This window comes from Labrus bergylta, chromosome 13 (genome assembly GCF_963930695.1).
Source record: "Labrus bergylta chromosome 13, fLabBer1.1, whole genome shotgun sequence".
Classification (NCBI taxonomy): Eukaryota; Metazoa; Chordata; class Actinopteri; order Labriformes; family Labridae; genus Labrus; species Labrus bergylta.
Genome location: NC_089207.1, coordinates 16,785,543 through 16,812,133, shown reverse-complemented (window position 1 = coordinate 16,812,133; position 26,591 = coordinate 16,785,543). Strand labels below are relative to the sequence as shown.

The 26,591-nt window shown below is 39.7% G+C and overlaps 1 protein-coding gene across 1 annotated transcript in view; it reads right to left on the bottom strand.

The window, feature by feature from the left end:
* Positions 1 to 26,591, bottom strand: part of tmeff2a (transmembrane protein with EGF-like and two follistatin-like domains 2a) — a 126,535-nt gene that overhangs the window by 36,582 nt on the left and 63,362 nt on the right. The window contains exon 4 of the mRNA XM_020636578.3: positions 24,279 to 24,305. Within this exon, the coding sequence (XP_020492234.1) occupies positions 24,279 to 24,305 (27 nt within the window). The remainder of the gene's footprint in view (positions 1 to 24,278; positions 24,306 to 26,591) is intronic.

The following is a 26,591-nucleotide window of genomic DNA, read 5'->3' as shown; positions in this document are numbered from 1 at the left end:
AAGCAAGAGTCAAAGCCAACTGTGGGTGATTGGCCCCAAACAAGCTCTAGTCCCTCTGCTTAAAAAGGTTTTTTAGACCAATGTTTGTGTGTGTGAAGTACCAGGGTTAGTTTCAAAAGCAGTTCATAAAAAATTCACAAGTCGCACTTTTTTTCCAGCTCTTTATCCCAATCTAAGAAACATCTGAGGCTTACTCATTCAATAAGTCCTGTGGCTTTACAAGAAGAATTCAGATCAAGCACTATTTTGAGATTAAATAACCATAAAACTACAATTTATGAAGCAAGTATTGAACATCCTGCATTTGGAACAGCTCAGTATTATGCAAAAAAAAAAAAAAAAGCATTTCACAGTGCTTTGCATCACCAACAACAGGATGTGGAAGCTGCTTTTGTGCCTTTCATCCTCTATATTTGCTACGGCCCTTTTTTCTCAACAGTCCCTTTTCTGTGTTGTGTCCCAGACAAGATTCCTTCTTTAATCCGGAAACAAGCTGAACTAGCCTACAGCAAGTCACATTGGACTCCAAATAACACAAGGAGAAAAGCAAAGCAGCCTATTCCTCTCTAAAGAGGACACCCATCTATTTAAAGTTTGATTCTACTAATGCATTATGACGAAGCCACAGCTCTGGCCCACAGCGTTCACTGTCTATTAAGATGGAAAGATTTTTTTTTTCTAAATCAACCACACTAAATCATTCATGCTTTGTTTCCGTTTTATTCCAAGTCTGTTTAATTTTATATAAATGTGAGATTGCACCACCGAAGTAGCAGAATGCAACGTATTGCCATTACTTGGCTGTTTTTGTATAATTCTCCTTCCTTCCATTACTCCATTATTTGTCTGCATAAACACAGCTCAAAAGGATTTAGAGTTTTCTATCCAGAGCTCGCATCAGCATGCTTGTTGGAAATTCAATTAGTTTTCCTCTCAGTTCGCACAAGCAGCTAGGCCTCTCTAACCTTGGCATATTTACTTTCCAAGCCCCCAGTACAATGTGGGGAAAATACAGAAACGAGCAGGCAGGGAGTACCGAGCATGCTCTCTTTCTCTGTCTCCATCTTTTTTTATTCACCCATGTGGAAAATTGTGAAACATGTCTGTCGAGTGCCCCTTCTGCAGAAAATATCTCTCGTCATGCTGTCTGAAGAGTCCACCTTGACTATGTTCGGTTGGAAAGCTTCAGTGGATATGTAGTGAGACACAGAGTTTAATATACTGTGGCTTCATGTTGGAAATGACCCTGAAGTTATACAAGGTAGCCGGGAAACATATTTGTGTCACATTATATTGGGAACACCAACACAGAGAAAGGCTAATAAGAGCTCTGTTGTTGTTTTTGTAAGATTACATTTAGGCTACATAACGTTTTTTGTTTTCTTTTCTTTTTTTCTATTTTTTTTTTGGGGGGGGGGGGGGGGGGGCAATCATGGGAGAGACATGGCACAACATAGGTAGCAATCGGGAGAGAAGTTGGGAATGACATGCAGGAAAGCAGCAGCAGCAGGTCCAATTCAAACCCGGGCCGCCCACCCTAAAGACTACAACCTCTGTACATGGGGTGCGCAAAACAACCACTCGGCCACCAGCGCCCAAGCTCTGTTTTTAGTTTTGCTAATACCAGATTGTCCAAATGTCAAAACATAGCTCATAAATGTCTCAAAAGCAAACAATTGACCTTTTGGATAATTTATTTACTTTTCGGTTGACAGTTGGAGGAAAACATTACTACCAGACTGATATATTTGTGATATATAAAGTTAACACCATGGAGACCATCAGCTAGCTTATGATAAAAAAAACAGAGGTGGGGCAAACAATTGGTGAGTTTCCTAACTGGTACTTGAGCCTACTGTGGAGTATCTCTATAAACTTGGTATTTAAATGGTTTTATCTGAAGTTTCCACCTGTTACTTCTTACTCCAACACCAGTCTTCATGGTTTAGCTAATCGCCTCTTAGAGTGATAGCAATCTTCTCCCCAAACAAAAGAGCCATTTTATTTCCAAAAAGTACTCCTTTCTGCCTTCAGAAACACTTCGGGGTGTACTTGAAGCTAATAAGTAGTTACTTTAGCTTTGATTAAAAAGGTAATGGCGCAAATTTTCCAAATTCGGTAGACTCCAGTCATAATTAAAATACCAAAACCACAAACAAGTATAATGCAACATTTTTTCAATAAAGTCATCAAACGAAGACCTTTAAGCTTTAACACACTGGAATGAAGGCTACCTAAAGCTCAAGCTAACTTAGAAACTGGGTCTATTATCCTAACTTATCTTGTTACTGTCCTTGCTGCTGGTCATGGTGATTCTCTCAACTTATTACACAGCTGTGTTAAAAACGCAATTCTGATTGGCAAGCTATGCCATTTGTGAAGACGACCAAAACGTTACAACCAGGATGCCGCTCTAATCATATTCTCTGCAAGATGAACTGTAACCATATGAATCCATGGAAAGAAGTACTGTTAGTTTGACTAAACTAAGTTGGTGTGTTTAATGTAGGGAAAGGGGAAAGGAGAGGATGATCATGGAGGAAAGAGGTTAAAGATGCAAAAAAAATTACGTATAAATCTACAAAAAGGAAAGATGACACTTTAAGTTCAAGTGGAACGGATCATTGTGTGGGAGGTGGTGCTTTTAAAGAGTGCTGAATGGAAAAGATAACGTCAACAGACTCCGACTGATGGGGCAGAAAAACTCAGTCAGACATTGATTAATGCAGATCTGTTCACCTAGTCTGACTTCATCATCATTAGGAATGTTTAGATTTAACCACTGCTGAGGACACAACTCGAACAGGGGATTCCAACGGACTATTTCTTTAGCAGGAGAAACAAATGTTTGCGTTTCAAGGTTTATTTTGGGGCTTTTTAAGAGTTTGTTTAGAGGCAGGACAGTGGATAGAGTCAGAATTCGGGGAGAGGGAGAGTGGAAAATGACATGCGGGGAAGGAGCAATATATGGGATTCGAACCCGGGTTGCCTGCTTGGAAAACTATTGCCTCGGTACATGGGGCACACGCACTAACTAATACGCTACTGGCTACTTTAATGTAACATTAAGGCCAAAATCTATCCAGACTCTCCTGCTGATCTGGGTCCTACAGTTCAGTTGGCAACACACCAGACCGCAATCCCTTTTCACGTAGGTGGTAAGCCCACATGGCAAAACAAGACAGCAGCTGAGTAATGACTGTTTCTGTAAGCTAATGACACGTTTGACCTGCAGTGTAATTACATACTGTGTAATTTGCTGTAGTTATTACTGCTAAACATGGCTACAGTGGCAGCTTGAGGTTGCTAGCTCTTAGAGCTAATTTGCACATGCAGATGATGTTTCAGTGCTGTCTGACTGCACCACAAGTAGCCATTGTTCCATAGTAGAGGAGCTCATTATCACAACAGAATGTAATAGAAGTCCATATGCTTAAGTACTGTAATGCTCCAAGCCACTGGTTTTCAATTGCATCATCTTGCAGAACAGGTGACAGCTGTCAGACATTTTAAATTGACTGTTTCCCAGCCAAGACTTAATGTCAGTTTTTAAAAAATACTTTTCCAAAAGCATTACCTAATTAATGTTAACAGGCAGCAACATGACCCATTACATCAGTCTGTCTATATACTCCTCTGGAAGGAACAACAGATGAGAAAATGACAACAGAGAAAGAGACAAAGAAAAAGAGATATGAATTTGAATGTGGAACCTGTAAGACTAAAACTGTTCTCATATGACCATTACTCTACTATTTATTTCTAATGGCTGATTTGATATGATTTATGTTATTATTGCATGGGGGGCTGTAAAACTGAATTGACCTCCTGGGATATAAAAGTTCTGAATCCTGATCTATTGGACTGTCAGTTAGGAATAAATTGCAGTGCATTACCTGGTCCCACATTTTAGATTGTTTTGAAGGCATTTGCGGATCTAATATATTGGGGAAATTTTGGCAACAAAGATATTACAAACAAAAGGAACCAGAAAATATCACAACAGGTTGAGAAAAAAAACAGCACAAGGAAATACAATGCATATAGTCCAAAATTCTCCAGCATAATTGCACAATTGAAGTTCTTATACTACTTATACTACATCAGTGATTGGGTGAATTATTTCTGGTTGTGTGCTTATATGAAGTACTGGCAGCAGGCTTGGTTAAATTGGTTGCCATCAGAGCAGCTCCTTCCCTTGCCTAAATGAAGGTGCTTAAAAGTTGAATTACTATTTTGTTTGGGTGTAACATATTGCAGAAAATACGAGCATCCCAAATTACCATTGAATGACTTGGCATCAGGTTTAGGTTAGGATACTATACGATATGGTACAGTACGATATAGTACGGTACGATACTATACCATACCATACCATACAATAGGATATACTGTATTGCCCCTTGGTGAAATTTGCCTTGGACTCAAGAGCTACAAACATTTGGCTGCCTACACAGTACAACAATCTACATGTAAATAGAGAAGTACTCTTAGGTTGGTAGAAGTGAACGTCCATGATTTAAACTAAACCTCCTTTAAGGTAAAGCAGTACAAAAATGTTTGAATCTGTATGGTGTGTTTTTGAATGCACAATAAAGGCGTAAGGCACAAAATTATGGATTGTATTCATAGACTACATTTGTGACCTATCATAAAAAGTCAGAACAGCAATGTCAAGAAAAGTAGCTTGTTAATTATCCATAGTTTGAATCAATTGATAAAAAAGAATTTGCCTCCTACATAAAAGTCTTTTGTATTCAACTGTCAGCGCAAGGTTGGAAGAACCCCTGAAGCACATTAGCATAAAGTTTAATGTTTTAAGGGATTTTTTGGCAGTGAAAGTGGGTATTTCCAAGCTTTTATTGACCCTAGCTGACTGTAAAAGAAAAATGTCTTTTCCAACATCCACTCATTAACAAATTAAAAGGGACTCTTCCTCTCAAAAGGCCTGTATTTACGTACTAGGATATTAATCCAGATAAAGAGGTGCTTTGATGTTACACTGGCATCAGTCCAGGCTTGAATCTTGTATCTAAAGCAGACAGGCCTATCTATTCAAACATTACTTTTATACAGAAACATACATCAGGGATAACTTGCTAGAGAGGAATCATCTCCACAGCTGGAAGCGTCTACTAAACGAGCTGCTTTTTGTTCACATGGTCTCTTCTTCTTTCAGTTGTTTCAAAAGCTTCTCTTTCATTTTGTTTTCTTGCTGCTCTGAGCCACTTTCGAATGACTTCAATAACTTGTTTTACATCAGTTTTTTTTGTAAATAGATATCGCTGAGAAACCAAAACACTCATTTCATCACTTAGGAGTCCTTGGAAAGACATCTGTAGTTTCACTTCTGTGGGTAGAGCTGCACTTCACAGCAATTTCTACATTTTAAGTTATCTGGAACAGCTGTGTTTAAAGTTACGATGCATCTCCAGTGTAACATCAGAGTAAGATTTATATTTACCATGCACTACTTTGATAAAGAAACTCATCTTAGCATTACATAGTTTCAGGCCTTGTTACTATCATCTCTGATACAGTACAGTCTTGTTTCTAATCCTGGCTCCTCAGGTCATCAGGTGGAGGTCTTTCAGTCATACCCAGATTTAGATCAAAGTCTGGAGAGGGGGCCTTCAGTTACTGTTATCCTTATTTCTGGAAGCAGCTCACTGCTGACCTGAGGTCCATCACAACTGTCTCTACTTTTAAAGCTTAAATCAAAATCTTTCTCAAAACCTTTCTATCTAAGGTATCGCTTCATCACAGCAAGTACAGAAGAATCAATAAGATAAAAGGGTATAGATTATATTTATATTTTGAACAGGGCTTTAGGATGTGGCATTTATTTTTATCACAACATACAATGGGAGTATTGTGATAAGGATTTGTGATAATGACGATGCCTGAAGGAACCAGTAAAACTTTAAAATGTGGAATATCCAACTTTAACCCTCATATCATAAATATGTTGAAGGATATATTCTTGGTGGGGCTGTGAGCTGAGCTGCTGCAAGTTTCTTTTTAGGTCGAGAATCCATTCCTGTTTATCTTAAGCTGTGTACTTGGAGTTAAATTATGCACAAGTGCCTCTTCCTCTTCAAAGCAAACTCCACAACATTTTTCCAGACACAAGATTTTGGGGGGCTGCAAGCTGAGCTGCTGCTAACATTAGCTCAGCTTTTTTATGGGAGCTTAGCTCGTTTTGGGGATAAGGAATCATTAAGCATTCATTGTTCACAAGGTTTTTACAGTGAGACAAACTACCACAGGTCTCGTTGCTTCAAAAAAGAAAAAGAAAATGGTATTTAAAATCCACCCAAAGTTAAAATATTACAAATCTGTGTCCCTCTAATAATCATTGTCAGACTTATTTCCAAAGGGAGGCTGCAAGCTGAGCTACCACTTATTACCAAGTTATTGATGCCATGTTAGCAATTATTTTCTACAATAACACCAGCATATGTGTACTCCTTTATGTTCCTCACATGAAAGCAAACATCTGCAGACTGACTGACAGATGTTGATACTTTCTGTGTCTGATAGGCTGATCCATGACTGTCACAAATGTTCAACATTTATTGTTATTAACATAAACTTATGACAATTCTTGTGAAGATGTATTAATCATGTAGCAAGTATTGAGATATATCATTTTATCCACCTACTGTATATAAAATATAAGTCATTAGTGTTTTTCAAATGTACGTACTTCATTCCATTTCTCTGAGCAGATGATCCCCTGACAATTGCCTTCAGTGACCCTCCTGTCCTTGGGCAATGGCACATTCTAGTAATCTTGGCACAGTTATGCCCCTTCTGCTCCCATCACCTGCTTGCTGAGTTCTGCATTGGAGACAGCTTTGGATGTGTCTGCTTCCAGCCTGAACTACTCTTGAACAACTCCGTAGAAGGAAGCAAAAACTACGAGCTAATGGCTAATCCTGTGTGCATAAGACCACCAGAGAGGATTGGCCGGGGCTAAAGAGAGAGCTACAGAGGATAGAGGATAGAGGATGGGGGATCAGACCAGGGGAGATGAAAGGAGCTGGAGAAAAGTTATGAAGAGTAAAGCCACACCAGGATGAGGAGGATATGAGTGATGGGAGAATGATTGAAAGCAAGATCTGGTGATGACTAACTGAGATATCCAACAGCACAGATATCTGCCTTGGAAAAAATTATTATGAGAAAAATGTTTTTTTTATCAGAGCAGGAGTTTGTGTCACACTGCATCTTGCACCTTGATAACACCACAGTAACGTTTGGGCAAAAACAGCATCTTTAAGTCTGTCAAAAAGCTCTTAACGGGTGGGAGACAGTAGTTGAGTGATCTTTGTCTGCGGTTTCATCGATACGAGTGACGGCAGTTGTGAGATCCACTGCTATTTAATGAAGACAGATTAATGCAGCTTTAAATGGCAAATGAGTGATCAAATATACATATTATCCCATCAATTTAAGGCCAGATTCAGCCTGAGTCAATCCCCACTTTGAAAACCACTGTTTCTCTCATACCTGACAAACAGTGGACCAGTCCATGGAGAGCCAATTAGAGTACAGCCCCAGGAAACAACACCATGTCCTGCTACCCTGGTGGTTTTCAACAGTGCCCATCTTAACCTCAAGAAAGAAAGGGAATGTGGCAGAAACACTTTTAAAATAACGTATTTGTACGTGACCTTCCCTAAGGTAGCCTCTTTTAAAAGAGTTATGGTGGAGAATGATAGAAACAGATGATGCAGAACATTCAGAAACACTGAATCAACTGGTTCAGGTTCCAAATAGGTACTTTCCAACCTGAACCAGCTGTCAGAGAGCTAAACAACACGCTTCTACTAAACTAGCTGTCAGAGCTAAACAACAACATGCTTCTACTAAACTAGCTGTCAGAGCTAAACAACAACATGCTTCTACTAAACTAGCTGTCAGAGCGCTAAACAATACACTTCTACTTAGAATCTAATTCCTCATCAATTTGTCTTTTAATTTTCTTTTGAAGAAAGGATTAGTTTTGCTGAGAGAAAAAAAAGAAAAGAGCAACAACAGTGGCAAGTGAACAAAGAAATATTAAGAGTATTCCTGAGTATATTTAACATCTACAACAACTATGCAGAGAAGGGAAAAAGAAAGACAGTGCTGAGCTGTTGTTTTTTTTTTTACAATGACAGGAAAATAGAAATCAGCAAGTGTCTTCAATCCAATAGTTCTTCTCCAGGAATGTAATTTTTAGAGGCCTCTGCTGTACAAATAAATATCTTCTCTGCTAGTCTTTACTTTGAATTGGAGTGCTCTCACAGCACTCATGCTGACGCAGTTTCAAAGAGTAAATAAACACGACGTCTGTCCCGTCTCTGCCAATGATCCATTTCTACTCTCAATATGATCAGCTCGTGGAAATATAAACAAACCAGAAGTCACGCTGGGCATTCCCAACGCACAACCTTTACGTTCTGCTCTCCAAACACAAAGCCTTTAGCACGCAGAGTTTTCCCCCCACTTTGGTGCCACAAGGGATTTGCACGCTCATCCTCAGATGAGTGTTGAAGCCCACAAATAAACAGCCCTCAGATGTTTACATATGGAGCAAGACGCTGCCGAAGGCCTCCAGAGAGTAGGTGGAAAGCTCATTTGCACTGTCAATGAGAAGAATCCGAAACTGCTGCCTGTGGTTCAAGAAGATTCAAATGTATTCAGGTTAGGAGGGAAATATTATAGACAAGAAATCAGGGAGGAAAATGTCCACTGATTCAAGCTGCCGTGCAGATGTTTTCAGGTTCTCATACAGGAAGCTGAGAGCTTTTACTGATGTACTAAAGTAAGGCAAACATCACATTACATCAACCTTTTACACTTAACCCTTTCAGATGTGTGATAGAAATGAGTCTGCCAATTTCTAAAAAAACTGTTCTCATAGTGACGTCATTACTTTATTGTAATGTTTTCTTCAAATACGTCATATCCCAATTATCTGCACAACTGTAGCTTAAGCATACAAAATACTTCGTCACACTCCAGGAACGTTTTATTTATTTATTTATTTATTTTTACTTTGTTTTGGTCTTTCAGGTTATGCCATTCTTAAATATCTCTAATGTTATCTATCTTTAGCTGTTTTTTCCAATACACGCAAAAATGTCCCATATACTGTATAGTCAGTGGTTGATGTTGGCAGCTTCACTTGCAGTCCTACTGGTACATGTCTGTCTCAGAACTTTAAACTGGTTTATTGGTCACACTGGTATAAGGGTGATTCAGATCAAATCAAACAGCCTCAGGGTTTTCAAATATATAGACACCTACGGTTGGTATGGATGGTGGAATGAGGAGATGGCTGTATGGGCGGAGGAGAAAAAAAACTTGGGGGTGCTCTCATTAAAAGGACAATGGACAAACAAAAGACTCAGGAATATATCTTAACCTGTCATCTACTCTACTGTATGTATCTAGTATCATTGTGTAAGTGATGTGATTATTAACGTAAGCTTTACATCTCATACACTAATGGAAGATAGTTAGCAGCTTTTTGTAATGTAATCATCTGCTACCATTATAGCTGACTATACTAATGGCTTCTGTTGACAGTAGACTAAATAACAAACAAAAATCTCCATAATGTCCAGCACATATTAACACCTTAGCTGTGAATATAAGTCTCAGATAAGACGACCTGTTCTGGGTTACTGCTTAACTGAGCGTCAGCGGAATAATAACCGCCGCAATTATCTTCAAGCAAATGAGGAAATGTTCTTCTCCGAGGAAGAATGACCCTCAAGAGAGACCATAATGTGACTTCTCTCAATATCCGTTCCTTCCTCCCTCTCTCTCTCTTTTTTTCCCTTCTTTCTTCATACCTGGAATCCAGGCCAACATCTCTATAGTCTAAATTGCTTTGCTAGCATCATCCAGCCACACGCAGCCTCTAATGAGCTTCTAGCTCGCTGCTGACAAAGGCAATGACAGCTGGTGAGATTAAAGAAATCTGGGACTTGACCAAACTGTAACTTGTGGGGAAACTATCGGTGAGGGGAGGAGACACTCGGAAAGGAAGATTTATTTAACTTGAAATGTAGCATTTAGAAAAAGAAAAAAAGGGGGGGGATACAATCCAAGAGGAAAAATACATAGTGACTGAAAATCCATGATGTTATGAATAAATCAGGCATCTTAAAACTAATAGTAAGAAGAGTGTTGATAAAAGCAGTATTCTTATATCCTCAAATTGAGAATGTGAGCTGAGATAAGCATTCCAGTTCCATTACAAGTGTTTTTATCTGGCTTACATAAAAAGACATGACCTGAAATCCCACAGGAAGGGCCGAAAGGGTGAGTGGATGTCTGCACTGCTGCTGCTGCATGAAGGATTATGAGCCTTCATTTATCCGGGACATCCTATCTGTTTCTCTGAGTAAAGTCTTAAAAGCCTGGCAGTTACACTGTAAGACTGTGTGTGTACAGCAGATGGTTATGGCACTATATAACTACTGAGTTGATATATAGTATGCCAGGTTTACTCAGAAGAGGAAGATACTATCAGCCATTTATTTTGTTATCCACTGTGTCTTTGGACATTATGAGGAAGTTTTACAACTGTACGAGAGCATTTTTACAATGATTGTTTCTCAAGTTAGATAAAAAGGTCAAACGCAAACTGAGAGGGGCAGATCCAATATGTTTTCTGACTGATTTGTCTGAGGCCATGAAATCCACAATATGACAATCTAGGTACCATTCTTTAGAACATTCAGGGCTTCACAGTTCACCTGGCAATAATACATATGCGATGTAAGATTAGATACCAAAATCCAACAGTCAGGCAATAGCAGGAAAAAAAATCAGCATGACTGTGTTGGAATTTAAAAACAATGCTTTTCTTTTAAACCGGCAAGCATATGTAAAAGATGTTTTAGAAGCATTCTTTTTGGTTACATTTGGGGAGTCTGACCAAATGGCGTCATATCTTAAAAAGAAGTCAACGCTAAGATTTTGGGGGGGCTTTTTATACTTTTATTGGAGAGACAGGACAGTGGATGGAGTCGGAAATCGGAGAGCGAGTCACAGGTCGGATTCTACAGGTCGGATTTGAACCTGGGCTTCCCGCTCCAAGGACCTCAGCCTCTGTACGCAAACTAACCACTCTGCCACCAGTGCCCCCAATACTGAGATTTTACCACATGATTTATTCCCCATTCCTCTGACTATAAGTCTTTTGGTTTAACTAAGACACTATATGGCATGACAAACATGTATGTTAAAGCCTCAGTGAGGAACTTTCTATCTGCGTTGATATTGGCGACCCCTGTGGACAAAGTGGTACTTCTTTTCACTGATGAATAAAAAATCTCATTCTGCATTCTTTCAGTCAAACATATCACTCACTCTGAATCTTTGCAGTGGAAAATGTAAATGAAGGCTGATTTGGCGGTATCTCACTTCCTTTGACACCTACCCTGCGACAGCTCCTAGGATGAATAATCTTTATATAGAAATAATCTGTATTGATAATTTTGCTCTAGTTAGCTTTTGATGGTCACATAGAAGTATCAGTATAAAGTTCAGCCTGTTTCATAACCAGTTAAAAAAAAACCCTCACAGGAGCTTTAACCAACAGAAGTTACTTGAATTAATTAATAAAAATGACTTTTAAAATGTAAAGACATTTAAAATCTTTGTGCTACTTCCCTTGACCAAAACGCCACATTAAAACAATAAACCGGAGGAAGGTCCTGAAATGATGTATGGCGTGTATTTGATGAGTCTGACCACTCAAACAACTGTCATTTTTGATAACTCATGACCGGGAACAAGCTGGCATATCAAAACAGAAGGCATCATAAACCATGCAGTGAATATGCCCCCTCACACACAAACACGACAGAGCTCAGATTCCTTCCTAAAAGCACACCTGACTCCCCTGTTCCCTCTTTTAATCCCAGTCAAATCCTGCTATAACAGAAAAAAAGATCAATCCTGCTATCTCTCAATTTCAATATCCGTCCACCCCTCCCCTTCAGTGGGCCTCGATTTGGCACAATCTCCCTCCCCTCCTGTGCTGCTATATCCCTCTCAGCCATGTTCCATTATTTTCAGGATGGAAAAAAAAAATGACAATAAAATCCCTGATGCAGGTGAGAGCCAGGGCTGGCCCAAAGGTGACCCAGCTATTCTCATCAGCCTCTGTCCCACTTTTCAGCCACCTGCACTGATGGCTCTGACACACGGCGGCTGCCACTCGCCCGCTTACGTTCCCCGTCTCTCACCTGATACTGTCTGAACATCCCCCCCCTTCACCACACCAACTCATCTCATTCAGAGCCTCCTGCTGTGCACACAAAAACACACACTCACACACACAGAATAGAAATTTTCATAATAATTTCAGAGTGGTATGATTGGATACGTTCCCATGGAGAGACGACAGTAAAATAAAAGCAGCAGAGGTGAGAGATGGAAAAAAAAAGGAGAGTGTGTGTGTGTGTGTGTGTGTGTGTGTGTGTGTGAATGTGTGTAGATGAAGGGATCTGATGACTTTGCCTGTATCTCATTTGCAGATCCTCTCCCTCTCGCTCGACATTACTGCCTTATCCCCGAGCCAGAATCGAGGCTTATCGGCCGAGCCTTTCTCATGTGAATGTTCACTGCGTGAGAGCGTGAGACAGATCTTTTTCAAGAAAGATCTCAAAGTGCATAACAATAAACCTCACATGCTCACTCTCTTTTTTCAAGTGTGTGTGTGTGTGTGTGTGTGTGTGTGTGTGTGTGTGTGTGTGTGTGTGTGTGTGTGTGTGTGTGTGTGTGTGTGTGTGTGTGTGTGTGTGTGTGTGTGTGTGTGTGTGTGGAACAGGATCCTACATGCACACCTTGTTATCTTTATTTCACAATCATCAGCTCCAAATGTGAAGATAAATTCAGATTTGAAACGCTGCTTTGTGTTAGATGTTTATCCAAGGTGACTTATATTCCAGTGAAAACATTGTTTTAAGAAGAGTAATACTGTACCTTAGCCTTGATGCTAGGCTACTTATCATGCACACAGCTGCTGCATTTACAATGTCAGTGTTAATATTAACATATTTTAGTATTTTGTTGGTGCCATTCAAAACAAAGCTTCAACAAAATGTGTTCCTCTCTGCAGATAAGCCCCACCCCAAACTCCTCTTTGGACACTGCAACATTTTCCTTTTCTTCCCCCAGCATCTCAGCTCATGTCATTATTATTTTAATTACAGGATTTTCAAGAATGAGATTTAGTTAGTCTGTGGGCTCAGAAAGCTCAGCTGCAGCCCCTCCAGCTCCACCAAGGAGCATCAAGAGGAGACACATTTTTATGTGAAATTTTTTCATTCCGGTGTTTATTACAGTTTGTTTTTTGGGATGAGGACACCGCTGTGGATAATTCTACTCCCAGTAAAATCATTTGTGAAAGATGAACACTTAAAACCAGCAGCACAGCTCACAGCCCGGTGCTGAAGACCTTTTTTTGGCCAAAGAAAAGCGCTGGAGGAATGCAAATCCATTCAGTGTTCAAAATAGTTTTAATTACAGGTTGTGATTTGGATAGATGAAGACCCATGAGTATAATTCAGCTCCTAGCTAAAGCCTTTAGACGACAAACCCAGTCATCATGAACTGGGTCTGTAACGTTTACAGCCCGTTGCTCCTGCTGTGCCCTTTCTAAAATGACACAGCTTAAAAAAAAACAAAAAACAGCAGAGATTTATAATGAAATTCAAAAAACTTTATTTGAAGCAAATACTTCAAGTTTATACTGTTTTCTTAACTGTTTTCATTTACTCTTCGATTAGTAACAAGTTACTTTTTCTGTGGTACGGTTAATGTCGTAACCTTCCGGAAGTTCCTTATTCTATTTCAAAATAAAAGCAGGTTTGTATCCAAACAGGAAGTAAAGTGCCCTTAGCTAAAGACAGTACAACAAAAGAAAATCCATCCATCCAATGTCTATGTTTGAGGTCAAGGGGTACACCTTGGACTGTTCACCAGTCAATCACAGGGCTGACATTTAGAGACAGACAACCAGCCACACTCACATTCTCACCTATGGGCAATTTAGCGAGCATGTCGTTGGACTGTGGGAGGAAGCCCCACATGCACGGGGAGAACATGCAAACTTCATGAGAGAGGCTCCTGTCTGACGGGGGATTGGAATCAGGAACCTCCTCGATGTGAGGCAGCAACACTACACCACCATGCAGCGTGTTCTGAAATTAACAAATGTAACCATCTGACAGCCCTATAAAAACTATCAAATTAAAATGATAAAATAATAAAGTAGAATAAAGGAAGCTCTAGTAAATTAACAGAGCTGTGTGAGTAGACAAATACTGATGACTAAAGTGATGATAATTTGACTATAAATTTGACTGACACATTGCACTTTGACTTCCTCTTATCTTCTAGATTTTTGATTCCCATCATTGAATTTATGCGGGTTAAAGGGAGAGTGGCTGTTCCTCTCTTCTATGTCACTTCTTATGCCAGAAGGAACCCGGAGACAATTTTATATTTTGTGCCTTAGGTGGGATTACGGTTTTGTGTCCAGGCAATTTCAACCATTATTGAAAAGCTTGAACAGAGGCTAACTTCTTATCCTTCCTAAAAATCCAAATAGATTGAGTTGTTTTTTTTCTCCACTTGGATGTTAACACACTGATATTTCTCATCTACTCTTCCTGCTCTGACTCATGTCACTCAGTGGTGGTCTACCAGTTAAAGTAGCATTACAAATACTTCACAGAATGGGGGTACATGTTAACTAGCTGTGTTCTCTCAGCTGTGGACACCTTCATACCCTTTGGGCTAAAATAGAACACCTTGCACCGACTGTCTCATGTTGCTCTAATTGTTCAAATAAGCCAAACTAACCTCTGCAATAAAAGCAGTGAAGCTTTCCTTTAATGTTGAGGAACGTCAGCTTCAGTGAGGTTCAGACCTTGCAACAAGACTGGAGGCCTTTCTGCTCCCTCGGCTTTCACCTGCCCATTAGTGTGGAACATATTGGCTAGATAGCTGCTGTGTGTGCGTGTGTGAGTAAGACGTGCAGCATAGAATGACCAAATAGGACACACACAGACACACGGACACACACACACACACACGGGTGGGCTGGCGGTGGCGAGCCTTATCACAATGCCACAAAGTGGGAAGATTAGATTACTCACTTCCCTAAACCTCTAACTTGGTTACCATGGCAATAGCAGTGTGACTGGGGCCGCAGCTCGTCATTGTGGAGGCTGCTGGAGTGGGAACGGACGCATGAAACAATCACCAGGGGAACCAGAGGTCAGACACTGATTTTACCTCAGTTACTCACGGTCCTGTTCTATTCTGCGCTACTCTAACTTCTACTTGTTTCCAAAGTCAAAGCGGCCAAATCAGGTCATCTCATGTGCTTAGACATCTATTTCTTACACACACACAGTAGCAGCAAAGCCGGGATTAGTCTTCATTATGCTCTATGTTAGCTAATATTACAACCAACCCTGCAGTATTAGGCTTTTGATTGAACGTGTTGCTCCAGAATGTTTGAAAAGTCAATAAAATAATAGTGTTGAGTGCTACCTCATATAATCATTTTTGTGCATAGCTGCATACCGACCGGGGGCGATCAATCGAAATTGAATTCATAATTGCAGCACAGTAGAGCCTCGCCCTTAATTCAAATTAATGAAGTGCTTGCAAATCTATATTGTTGTGGGTCTGATCATTAGATTAATTACCCCAATCGGGCTATTGTATTTCAATTAAGTCGAGTGCTGTGTTTATCTTTTCATTAGTCAACACTCAGAAAAGTAAAGCTTAAATAAAGAGCGGAGACAGGGTGTACAAATGTAATGTGATTATCTATCTAAAGATACTGTTATCACTAACAATGGTGGGATGATAGGATAGTTATTTTGATGTTCTTGATAGCAATGATGGATAAGTGCTCGGGAAAATATAGCCAAAGGAAAAAAGGTGGCATAAAAGACCAAGAGAATGCCCGAATATAAATACTGCAGCCTGCCGTGATAATGCTCGTTTCCTTGCCGCTAAAGTCCCTCCTTTTTCACCACTGTCACTGAAGAATGGCTCTGATAAGTAACAGGACACCGCTTTGACCTTGAGGGAGCACTTAATTTAGATAAGAGTTACCCTTTTGAAGCTGCAGTGAAATTAGGTCACTTTAATGCTGATAGCCTTCAGAGCATGACGGCGTTTCAATCTCTGACTTTGAGGCTGAAAGCAGAGGGGTCCTGCTGGCTCTTTACCAGTCTTCTCGATGGCTCTACTTGAGGCCAATTTAGGTCTAATAGGGGAATTTTTCAAAAAGGAGATTTTTTTAAATATTAAATTGAAAAAGCCACAGAGAAAGCAAAGAGCAGAAGTACATTTAGGTATTTTAAAAAGAGTATTTCTGATTACTGATGGGCAAATGTACAGTTTAATAGGCTGGATTTTTGAGAGAGAGAGAGAGAGAGAGAGAGAGAGAGATAGGGTTCATTTTTAGGCACTTTTTTAGCAAATTCTCTCTCAGTCTCTCAAACCAAAACAAAGCTGTTCCTGAAGTAACGTCTCCCACTCGCTGAATGTGACCTGGTGCACCCGTTTCTACGACTGATCTCCTTCTGATATCAACCCAGAGTTGAATCGGTCCTCATGTCTTTGAAGGACTAACGGTTGGACGGGAAGTGGTTCATGTGAGCGAAACATGTTGGAGTCTCTGAGTGAAACATAAACAAGCTTAAAGCTGCTTTAATTTTTTTTTTTTTTTTGCATATTATACCTTTTACATACTTTTAATACCAGTATTGGTTGTGAACCTTTGTGTACATTTTTTGTACAGTGTAGGATTTACTGTCAAATTGAGCTAAAAGCTAAAAGGCTAACTTGTCGGCAAAGATATTATCACTGACATCAGACGTTAAAACTGAACAGAGCTCCTGACCATCCTTATCTACCGCCCACTCCTGTCACAGAAAGCAGAGAGGGATTTTCCCTCCTCTGCACATCTCTTGTCATAAATAAACAAACGTGTCAGAACAGAGACCCTCCACAAAAAAATTATGCATAGTGGTTCGTGTGCATGCCTCATTTATGGAGGCTATGAAGCGGGCGGCCTTGGTTTGGATCCAACCTGTGGCTCCTTGTTATTCCCCACTCTCTCTCTCTCTCTCTGATTTTTGACTCTATCTGCTGCCCTATCTCTACAATGAAGGCAACAAAGCCCCAAAATAAAAAAAGTATGTGACGAGTGAAAAGGCAACAAAAGCCTTTCTTTTCTCACCTCTTAATGCTGTTCTTAGTTGGTCAACATATCCTAGAAGCTATGGGCTGCTAAAAGTTAGCTTAAAATAAAGAGTGATCCCCCCCCCCCCCCCACTCTCTTTATCTTTCTTTATTTTCCGCACACATTTACCACCTCAGCTTGTATCTCTTTAGTTTCCTTTATTCAATAAGAGAAATACTGTTTTCCAGAGCTGCCTGGCTGCTGCAGACTCCTGCGTAGCCGTGTTTAAAAATACACTTTTGAAGGCTCTGCTTGTTCTATGTCTCTGCGTGATCATGTGAGAGCAATTCGATTTCTCCAGCCTACAATTTGATTTGGACAAATGTCTGATCCTGACTAACGGGGCCATGTGACCGCACACTCGTGTCCTCGGGGGCTTCTCTCGGCATGGTTGACTTGTGGTGTTTTTTTTTTTTTTCTTCTTCTTCTTCTTCTTTCTGACTCACACACACAAAAGAAACAATCCAACGGGCATCAATGTATACATGCTGGTGTTAGAAGTATAGCCTGCAGGCTGCACACACACACACACATTCACATGTTTTACAGCCAATGAAACGGGCAAAGAGCCAGAAGAGCGGACTTTTATATGTGTAGATTTATCATTGGCCATTAAAATACATTTGATTTTTACCAGTATGCCTCTCCACTGCTCATTTCCTCAACAGGAGTCTGACCCTTCTTTTACAACCACTTTCTTTAACCTTCTCCCCTGCTCATAAAACACCAGCAGCTTTTCTCTCCCTCCACCTCCTCCTCCCATCTCCTCCGCTGTATCTCTCCATCTACTTTGACCTCTGCTGTGGTTCTATCTTTACAGGGCGTGTTTGTGCGTCTCCTCCTGCCGTCCATGCCCTCGTCTTTTTCTTTCGCCTCTCACTCCTCTTACAGCACAAAATACCCTCTCTGCCTCCGAGCTATTTTTTTTCCTAATTGTCTCTTTTTTCGTCCTGAATGATCGATTCGTCACACATTTATCTGACAGTTAAGAATAAAGACGGTTCTCAAGACTCGACTTTAAAACACCCAGGGGTCTCAGAAGGTGATGGAGACTTTCCAATGGGGTTATTCAGGGAAACCCTTTTTCTACTTGTAATGAGGGGGCACCAGACTATTTTAAAAGAGCACAAGGACACCAAACTCCTCGCATGCCTGATGCTTTATCATCCAATTCAACTGCTCTTCCTGTTTTTATGATGACAAAGTTGTTTGTGATATAAGTTTCAGTATATTCAGTCTATATGTTGCTGCTCAAGAATATGATGCAGTGCATGAGAGATTATTTACACATTTCTCTTCATACACTTTGTTGTTGCTGGAATATTTCTATTGGGATAAATATAACAGAAATTGAATTGCGGTATGTATAGAATTTCTAACCAAAGATCTTTTTCTCCTAAACAAACATCGAGCCTTAAAGCAGCTTTACTTCACCTACTCTTTGTTTTGGACCTTTAACTGGGAAGCTCTTTCCTTTGCCCTGTTTTTGTGTTTTCTTTTAAAGCTGATCTGACATAGTGTCAGAAGTGTAAAAGAAATAAACTGAATTTTCACACTTTGGACTTCTAGTTTTAATTTACTTTCATGCAATAATGCAGTGTGAAGATATGTGTTTTGAGTCATATGTGTAGCAGGGCTGACCTGTATTTCTTTTTTTTCGTGAACTTTAGAGACCCTGTCAGCTACTGTGGAGAATTTTTTAAGCCTATTTTTGCTTATAAACACACACAGAGAATATTTATACCTCTGTGAATATTCTTCTTCTCAGCAGCTGACTCTACCCTAAAACCCGCCCGGGTCGCTCCTTTGCTTAACCTGTTGAGCTTTACCCCCCTCACAGAGACATCATGCAGTTTACAATGTTGGTTGAAGAGTTATTGATCAAAATCTTGTTAATGTGGGTAAAATTGTTACTTTAATTTAACACAAATACAGCAAAATGAAATGACAACTGTTGCTAGGAAAACTACCGGCAGTAGCTAGCTTCTAATCAGAGAAGAATTGTTCTTATATTACAGTGTTAAACTATCTTAAATTAAATGATCTGGAAAATGCTCTCCTGTTGCTTTGTTCTATTACAATGACTGCTTAGCTTACATAAAGTCAGCTAAAAATAATGCAGTCTAATTAAATAATAAATACTTGGATGCTATAAACATAATTGCATTGCAGAGAGGCGTTTCTGTGATTTTACAGTATCAGTGTAATATCCCAAACAATTTCATGTTCAGGTTGCTTTCATCGGACTTCAGTCTCTCTCTGAACAGTGCTTGTTCACAATCCAGCTGCCAAATCCAGGAATAAGTCTTCTCCGTACTGTGAGATAGTTTTACCTCCAACATCTACACTAAATTATTCTATTAAGAATGAAGAAATGATTAGCAGTTAACATGAAACCAAATCAATGATTCAATCATGGCTCTTTATTATTGTATTCATTTAGAAAAGGGTTGCAATTAGAATTTAGTGATTCATTTTACGAGGATATTAGGGCTGTCAACATTAACTAGTTAGTCACAATTAACTTAGACCGAAATTAATGCATTTTTTGTTTTACTTGTGACTCGCATGTTTCCTGTCCCTTAAGGCGCACTATGGATAAGCCTCACAGTAATGACAACGAATAACACTGCTGCATCTTTAATTGGATCGCTTCACTTACAAAAACGTCTAGACAGCTCAGTTGACAAGTCAAAAGTAATATCCACCTTACCACATCAAACATTTGACTTTTTTCCTTTAAGCTGTTTTCATTAACTTTCTTTTTCTGTATTTAAGTTCATATCGTGGAAAACAAAGAAGAAGGCTCGCACACTACAGGGCTCCAATAGTCCAGATGGTAGTGACATTTGGAGCAGACCTGTTCTTCAGCAAACTGAAGTTATTGTCATAACCTTCTATTTACTTGAAAGTCCTACTTCATTTCAAAATAAAAGCAGGGTTGAACTCAAACAGCATAGTACAGCTTAAGACAGTACAAAACAACAAATGTAATTTTTAAATTGAGAATAATGGAATTTCAAACATGCGATTAAAAATGCGATTAATCATGATTAACCATTGAAATTTTGCGATGAATCGTAATTCTAACTTTTTTTGTTGGTTTTTGTTTTATTTTAATTTGTAAAATATTTCCTGGGAAGTTAAAAAAAAAACAGGTAATTCTGTTTCATTTTAACTTAAAGGCTTTATATGAGATTTTTTGATCCAGCAGATGTCGCCCTTGAGCACCAGCATGAAACCAAAACAACTCGCGCTGCATTGTTGTGTTAGCTTGCTAATGCTAGCGATCTTTATTATGCTCGTATCTTCACACTGCATGTAAATTTACCTGAAATGACCGTGATCTAGAAACGCTTATGTGACATTCAATTAAGCAGTGAGTACAGTATGTTATTCTTCTTTTCTCTAGTCCCTCAATTAAACAACTTTTATACACGAGGGGAGGAGTCGGCCGGCCGTCCTGCCGATATAAACACACTGAAGATATGACTCGGAAAACTCAGAAAACGTCACAGACAGTGGGACTCGGGTGTTACACTCATTGTAGACAGTCATGACTCACAGAGTTATTTTCAGAGGAGATACTTGATTTCTATTACATTTAAGTGTGAAAAACCGCATATAAAGCCTTTAAGTGAATCTACAATCGTGATCTACAGTAAAGTGCTTAAATACCCTGATAATGAAGTTCAATGTGAAGAACAGCAAATATGACAACTCTGTTGAGCAGACATACTGCATATGAAAATGTGTTTGCTTTTTGTGTCCTCTTCCTCGTGTCCCTTATCGCTGTCTGCCCTCGTCTCAGCCTCCATTTCAGAATCACCCGCCTTCTGTTTTCTCAGTTCTGTTATCTATTTTGTGACTTTCCTCAGGCCATTTCTTTGTCTACCACCCCAGCCTACATGTCCTCTCTTTCTTTCTCTCCCTCTCTCTCTCCCTCTCTCTCTCTCTCTCCCTCTCTCTCTCTCGCTCTCTCTCTCTCCCTCTCTCTCCCTCTCTCTCTCCCTCTCTCTCTCTCTCGCTCTCTCTCTCTCTCCCTCTCTCTCCCTCTCTCTCTTTCTCTCTCCCTCCCTCTCTCTCTATCTCTCTCCCTCCCTCTCTCTCTATCTCTCTCTCTCTCTCTCTCTCCCTCTCTCCCTCTGGTTGACCTAGCACCAGTTTCATTTCCGCTTGTTCATCCGTCTGTCCGCCGCCTTTTTTGGGACTAATCTTTTTTCCAATCTCTCTCTCATATATGCTTGGAGAGCTTCCATGCACGGAAGTTAATGAAGGAACTGCATGGGTAAACACAGAGGGAGACAGATAGAGACGGACCAAAGTAAATATATGCATGTGTTCAAACATGCACTGACAGATTAGTTTGACTTCTGACTGTGTGCTGTCTTCGCTGACATTACAGCTCGGGCTTGTTGCTCAATTAGGCAACAAATTAAGAGTCTTAGTTATTAATCAGCTGAAGGTCTTACATGATTAGTAACTCAAACAAAAGTTATCCATTAAAAAGTCACTCACAGCTTTTAAGCTCTTCTCCATCTTAATACAATAAACATCCCACTTATAACCCCCTGAAAACATGTGCCACAGCATTTATTTATTTATACTCATACTACAAAAAAAAGCCATTGCGCCCTGACAGAGGAAGTTCAGGGAGTACAATTAAAAAGAAAATGTGCATGTTCTCAATGAGTGGATTTGTATTTGTAGAACTAAATAAAAATCCTTGGTTAAATAAATCACTTTGAGATTAAAGGACTGCGCCAATAATGTTGCATGTTTCACTGAAATGATTCACCAGAAACTGTGAACACAAAGTTGTGTAATCCTGACAAATCTTACAAAGTGTAGTTTCTTGTACTAAGTACTTTCTCCCATCCAGAACACACATTTCAGTCTGCATAAAAGCCGAGTCAAACTATTTGCTAAGATTTTAGGTTTATTATGTTGTAAACAAAGAATTTAATAGTCAAAACCTGATTTATGTCACAGATATCATCACCTGCATTTACAAGTTCATGCTAATGTATTAAAAGGCTTTGCAGGCAGATATTTGTCCAACATTTGTTCTGTCTTTACCTCTTTTTGTCTCCAACATTTCCTTTATTGAAATATCTGGCACTTCATATTGCCACTTCTCATTTGAATAATGTATTTTTTATTAATGGTGTTATAAGTGTGACTGTGTGCGTGTCTGAGAGTGTGTGTGTGTGTTTGTTTGTGATGTACAGCCTCTGTGTTATGTGTCCTGTGTTGTTGTTTAGTTTATTCAGTGATGTTTTATAACTATTGTGACCAACTAAGAGACTGCAGACTAAAATTAGCTTCAATAAATAAGCTACAATAAGCTACAATAAATCAAAAATAAATGTAACTACTTCACTATGCTTGAACACTAGATGTTTGATTTGTATGATTTTCTTCAGTTTTGGGCAGGTTAAGTAGTTTGTTTTAGGTCATTTTTCTTGGACATTTTTCTCAATCTAAAAGCACATCATGGATTGGTGAGGGCGATTACAAACAGGAAAGTAGCGGCCAAACAAACCAAAAATAAGACCTGAAAGACACTAAAACCAGGCTGTATTCTCTGATATGAAACCAAACAAGCATCGCTAATTTACCCCAATATTGCCACTAGGGGCTTGCTGCACAAGCGTGTCGGTCAGCATTAAGCCCCATAATAAATTGCCAAAATCTACAGCAATATTTACACATAATTACAGCATGTAAACAGTACATAATATTTGTAATGCTTTCTTGTTCTCTGAAGTAGAATGGTTAATTTCATGTATTCACTGCTTGCTCTGCCTCCAAATATGTGTACAGACGTGCAGTGAACTACCTACATTCAACAAGCTCAATTTACTATGTAAGTCAACAACTGCACTCAGCTGCCGACACAAAAGGAATCTTATTCTGTGAGAAACACTTGTTTTAATTTAATAATTAGCAAGCAAACAACATTAGCTTTGGGCATGGAGTGTGAAACTTTGATAAGTTTGCCAAACTAACACTTCTCGCCAGCTCCACCTTCGTTCAAATACTGTAACGTCTGGATCCAGAGAGAAAGAAAACAACACAAAAATAGATGGTGATGATTATACCAAACTCTAGACAGTCTAAAACCCAACGGGTGATGTCATTGTGGTGGTTTCCGTTTCTTATACAAAATCTATGGCTCAAACACTTCACTAAGGGAAATTGCAGAGCTGGCTGATGAGTGACCGCTTTAACATGCAAGTACTCATGTGATCCATTAGTAATAATGGAAACTCATATTATAGCTGCTTTATAGCTTCATGAAACCATAAAGAAAGTACAAGTGCAGCGATGTGATAATGTCAGAACCCAACCTTATCGGATATGAAAAGAGCATTTAAATTGCTCTTATGTGCAGTGGAAGTTATTGTACTCACATTTGGATTATTTTTAAATATTTCATGATCTTCTAAACTTGCATCCATCCAACGCTTATTTAAACCGATTTTCCCGTTCAGGGTCGCAAGGGGTTGGAGCTGAACCCGGCTGTCATTGGGTGAGAGGCGGGGTTACACCCTGGACTGTTCGCCTATCAATCACAGGACTGACATATAGAGACAGACAACCAGCCAGACTCACATTCACACCTACAGGCATTTTTAGAGTCACCAATTAAACGAGCATGTCTTTGGACTGCGGGAGGAAGCCGGAGTGACCGGACTGAACCCACGCATGCACACGGAGAACATCCAAACTCCACACAAAGAGGCTCCTGCCGAGGATTCGAACCAGGAGGACCCTTGAGGACCCTTGAAGTATATATATTTTTTTATTTCTCTAAGATGTCATGTAATGTTTGGGTCTTAGAAACACAAGTGGTTTCCATAAATCAAAAAAGGCTCATGCTTTCAGTACACATGTCTGGTTTTGGATGACTTTGAGTACAGAGAAGCACACTACAAAGCAGCGCATGTGGAGTCAGAAATAGGAAGGAGGAGAAGGTGAGTAATCTTACCATCATCTCCTGATCCTGAGCCGGCATCTGCGGAGGAGAACAAACACAGTTATTAACCAGAGGCACACACAGACACAGACATTAAGCTGAATAAGCGTGTCTCTGCATATGTAAGTGTGTGTCTGGCCTGCAATAAGGAGATCTGCTTGAGAGTGCATGTGTGTGTGAATAAGACTCAGTTATCCTGTGGGTGTGTTAGAGCGGGACGAGATCCCTCCAAAGGGGGCGAGGAAAGTGAAACTGAGAGTCAGATTTAAAAAGGAAAACAGAAATCAGATGCTTGTGGATGCCCTGAGGCTTTATGCATCATGCAGCTTCCATTTTTTTTTTCACATCACTACATGGATGATAACACCTCCAACTCCATGGTAGGACTGAAACGGCACCAAAGGCCCTGTGTTTCCTATTGTCAGTGTTTTTGTATGTAGACGGCTCTCTGCTGTTCTTTGCAGAGCTCCCTGAACGCATCGAGCTCACTGAATTGTTTAACGATACAGCTGTGAAAGGGTTACTGATGAGCACTTCGAAGAACAAGCCCCGAGTAATTTGAGCTGCGGCATAAAGCGATCTGCTAAAACGCCCCGGGCCAGACACCAGACGCAGAGCCTCAGAGGACTGTGAGGGGGATAATAGCTCAGATCCATAAGAATACCCATGTGAGATGGGTTTATATGAAGAGGTGCACACACTCGCTGGATTATTGGGGACATCACAGCCCTAAAACACACAGAGTATGACCGAAAGGCTGTCCTGATACTTTAATGGCATGAGCTCAGTTCAATAAAATACATTTCTGATGGGATATAACACTTCTCGAGTGGGTTGATTCTACAAGGTCAGTGCAGCAGATGGTCAGAAGTGCTAATGGAAAGTAAATCTCAAAGCAACCAGTCGCAATTTGATTGTAATCAGAGAGGGGGAACTGCCTGGAAAATACATTTGAATTTAGAAGTTTTGTGAAAGATTTTTTTCATTTAATTCCCCATTTTTTTCCAGTTCTTTTGCAAATAAAATAAATATGAATAGCTTTTCCCGTTTGGAGCCGATCCAAGCTGTCTGTTGAAATAATATTGTATTATACTAAAAATTATCACCAGAAGATGACCTATGGCAAACATTGTCATTGTGATGAATTCAAACTTTTTGTGGCGTTTGGGTTTTGCAAGTGTGTGGGCCTATTTCTTTCCTCAGTCTGCTGTTTTTGCACGGTCCTGCACCTACGTCATGTGTGTATGACTACCTCCTTTTTCAAAATTTTAATTGTGACAAATAATGACAACAGTTGAGATGTTTATTTTCGTTCCATTTTCCTCCTATCGCACCCCAAGCCCAAAATAAAATCTGAAAATAAGCTCTGAAAGCCGCATGGCAGCCCTTCAAAGTAATAATGCAATACAATTAAATAAAAAAAAACAAAAGAATGAAAGAATGATACAATTTCATAAGAAAGATTATAGATTTATATGGGCCTTTCATTTCTTAAATGTTATTATTTTAATGTTCCTTTTTTCCAATCATTGCTATTTTTTAAGAACACCAAATTTGTGTATAATCAAGCAAGATTCCTCATTGTGGGTTTAAATGAACCCAGTTATCCAGAATAAATTGACTGGACAAAGACGACAGAAAGCATTGTTAGTAATCTCACAGTAGTAGAACTGTATACTTGTCTAAGGCCTGTTGATTTGGATAAAGCAGCGTTTAACACTGATTCATAGACTGCTGCTGCAGATGGTGTTGGTGAGTGTTGGTGTCTGAGTGTCAGTGAATGCATCACCAGCACCAGTCCAACAGTGCGGCTAACTGGCTTAAAAACCCGTATTGTGTTAGTATTGGCTCTAGTGCAGACCGATGAGAGACTCTTTATCTGCTCTGGAGTTACTTTGTTGGAAACAGTGAGGGAGAGAAAGGAAGTGCCCATAAAGATTTTAACTGATCCACTAAATGAAACAAGAGGGTTGAATTACTGTTTATGGAGAACAATCCCAGCCAGACTACAAAACAGTGCTAAAGAGGGTTGAAACGAGCCAACGGTGGGATTCTGCAAGTTGTAAATAATACACCTTTTTATCAAACACTATTACTGTCATTACCCCCCTTACCCCAGTTCTTACAGTTGGTGCCAAAGACGGAGCACTTCCACATAAATAATACAGCTGCGGATCATGTACCTGTTAAAGGTTCATCCTGCAGGTTTTACTGCTCATTGATTTGTTTAGAGGCCACAGAAAAGGACATCAAGCAAGTTATTTAGAAGTGTCATGGTTCAATCTTGTTTTTCATTCTATCATTTTTGGAAATAGCCACAACACT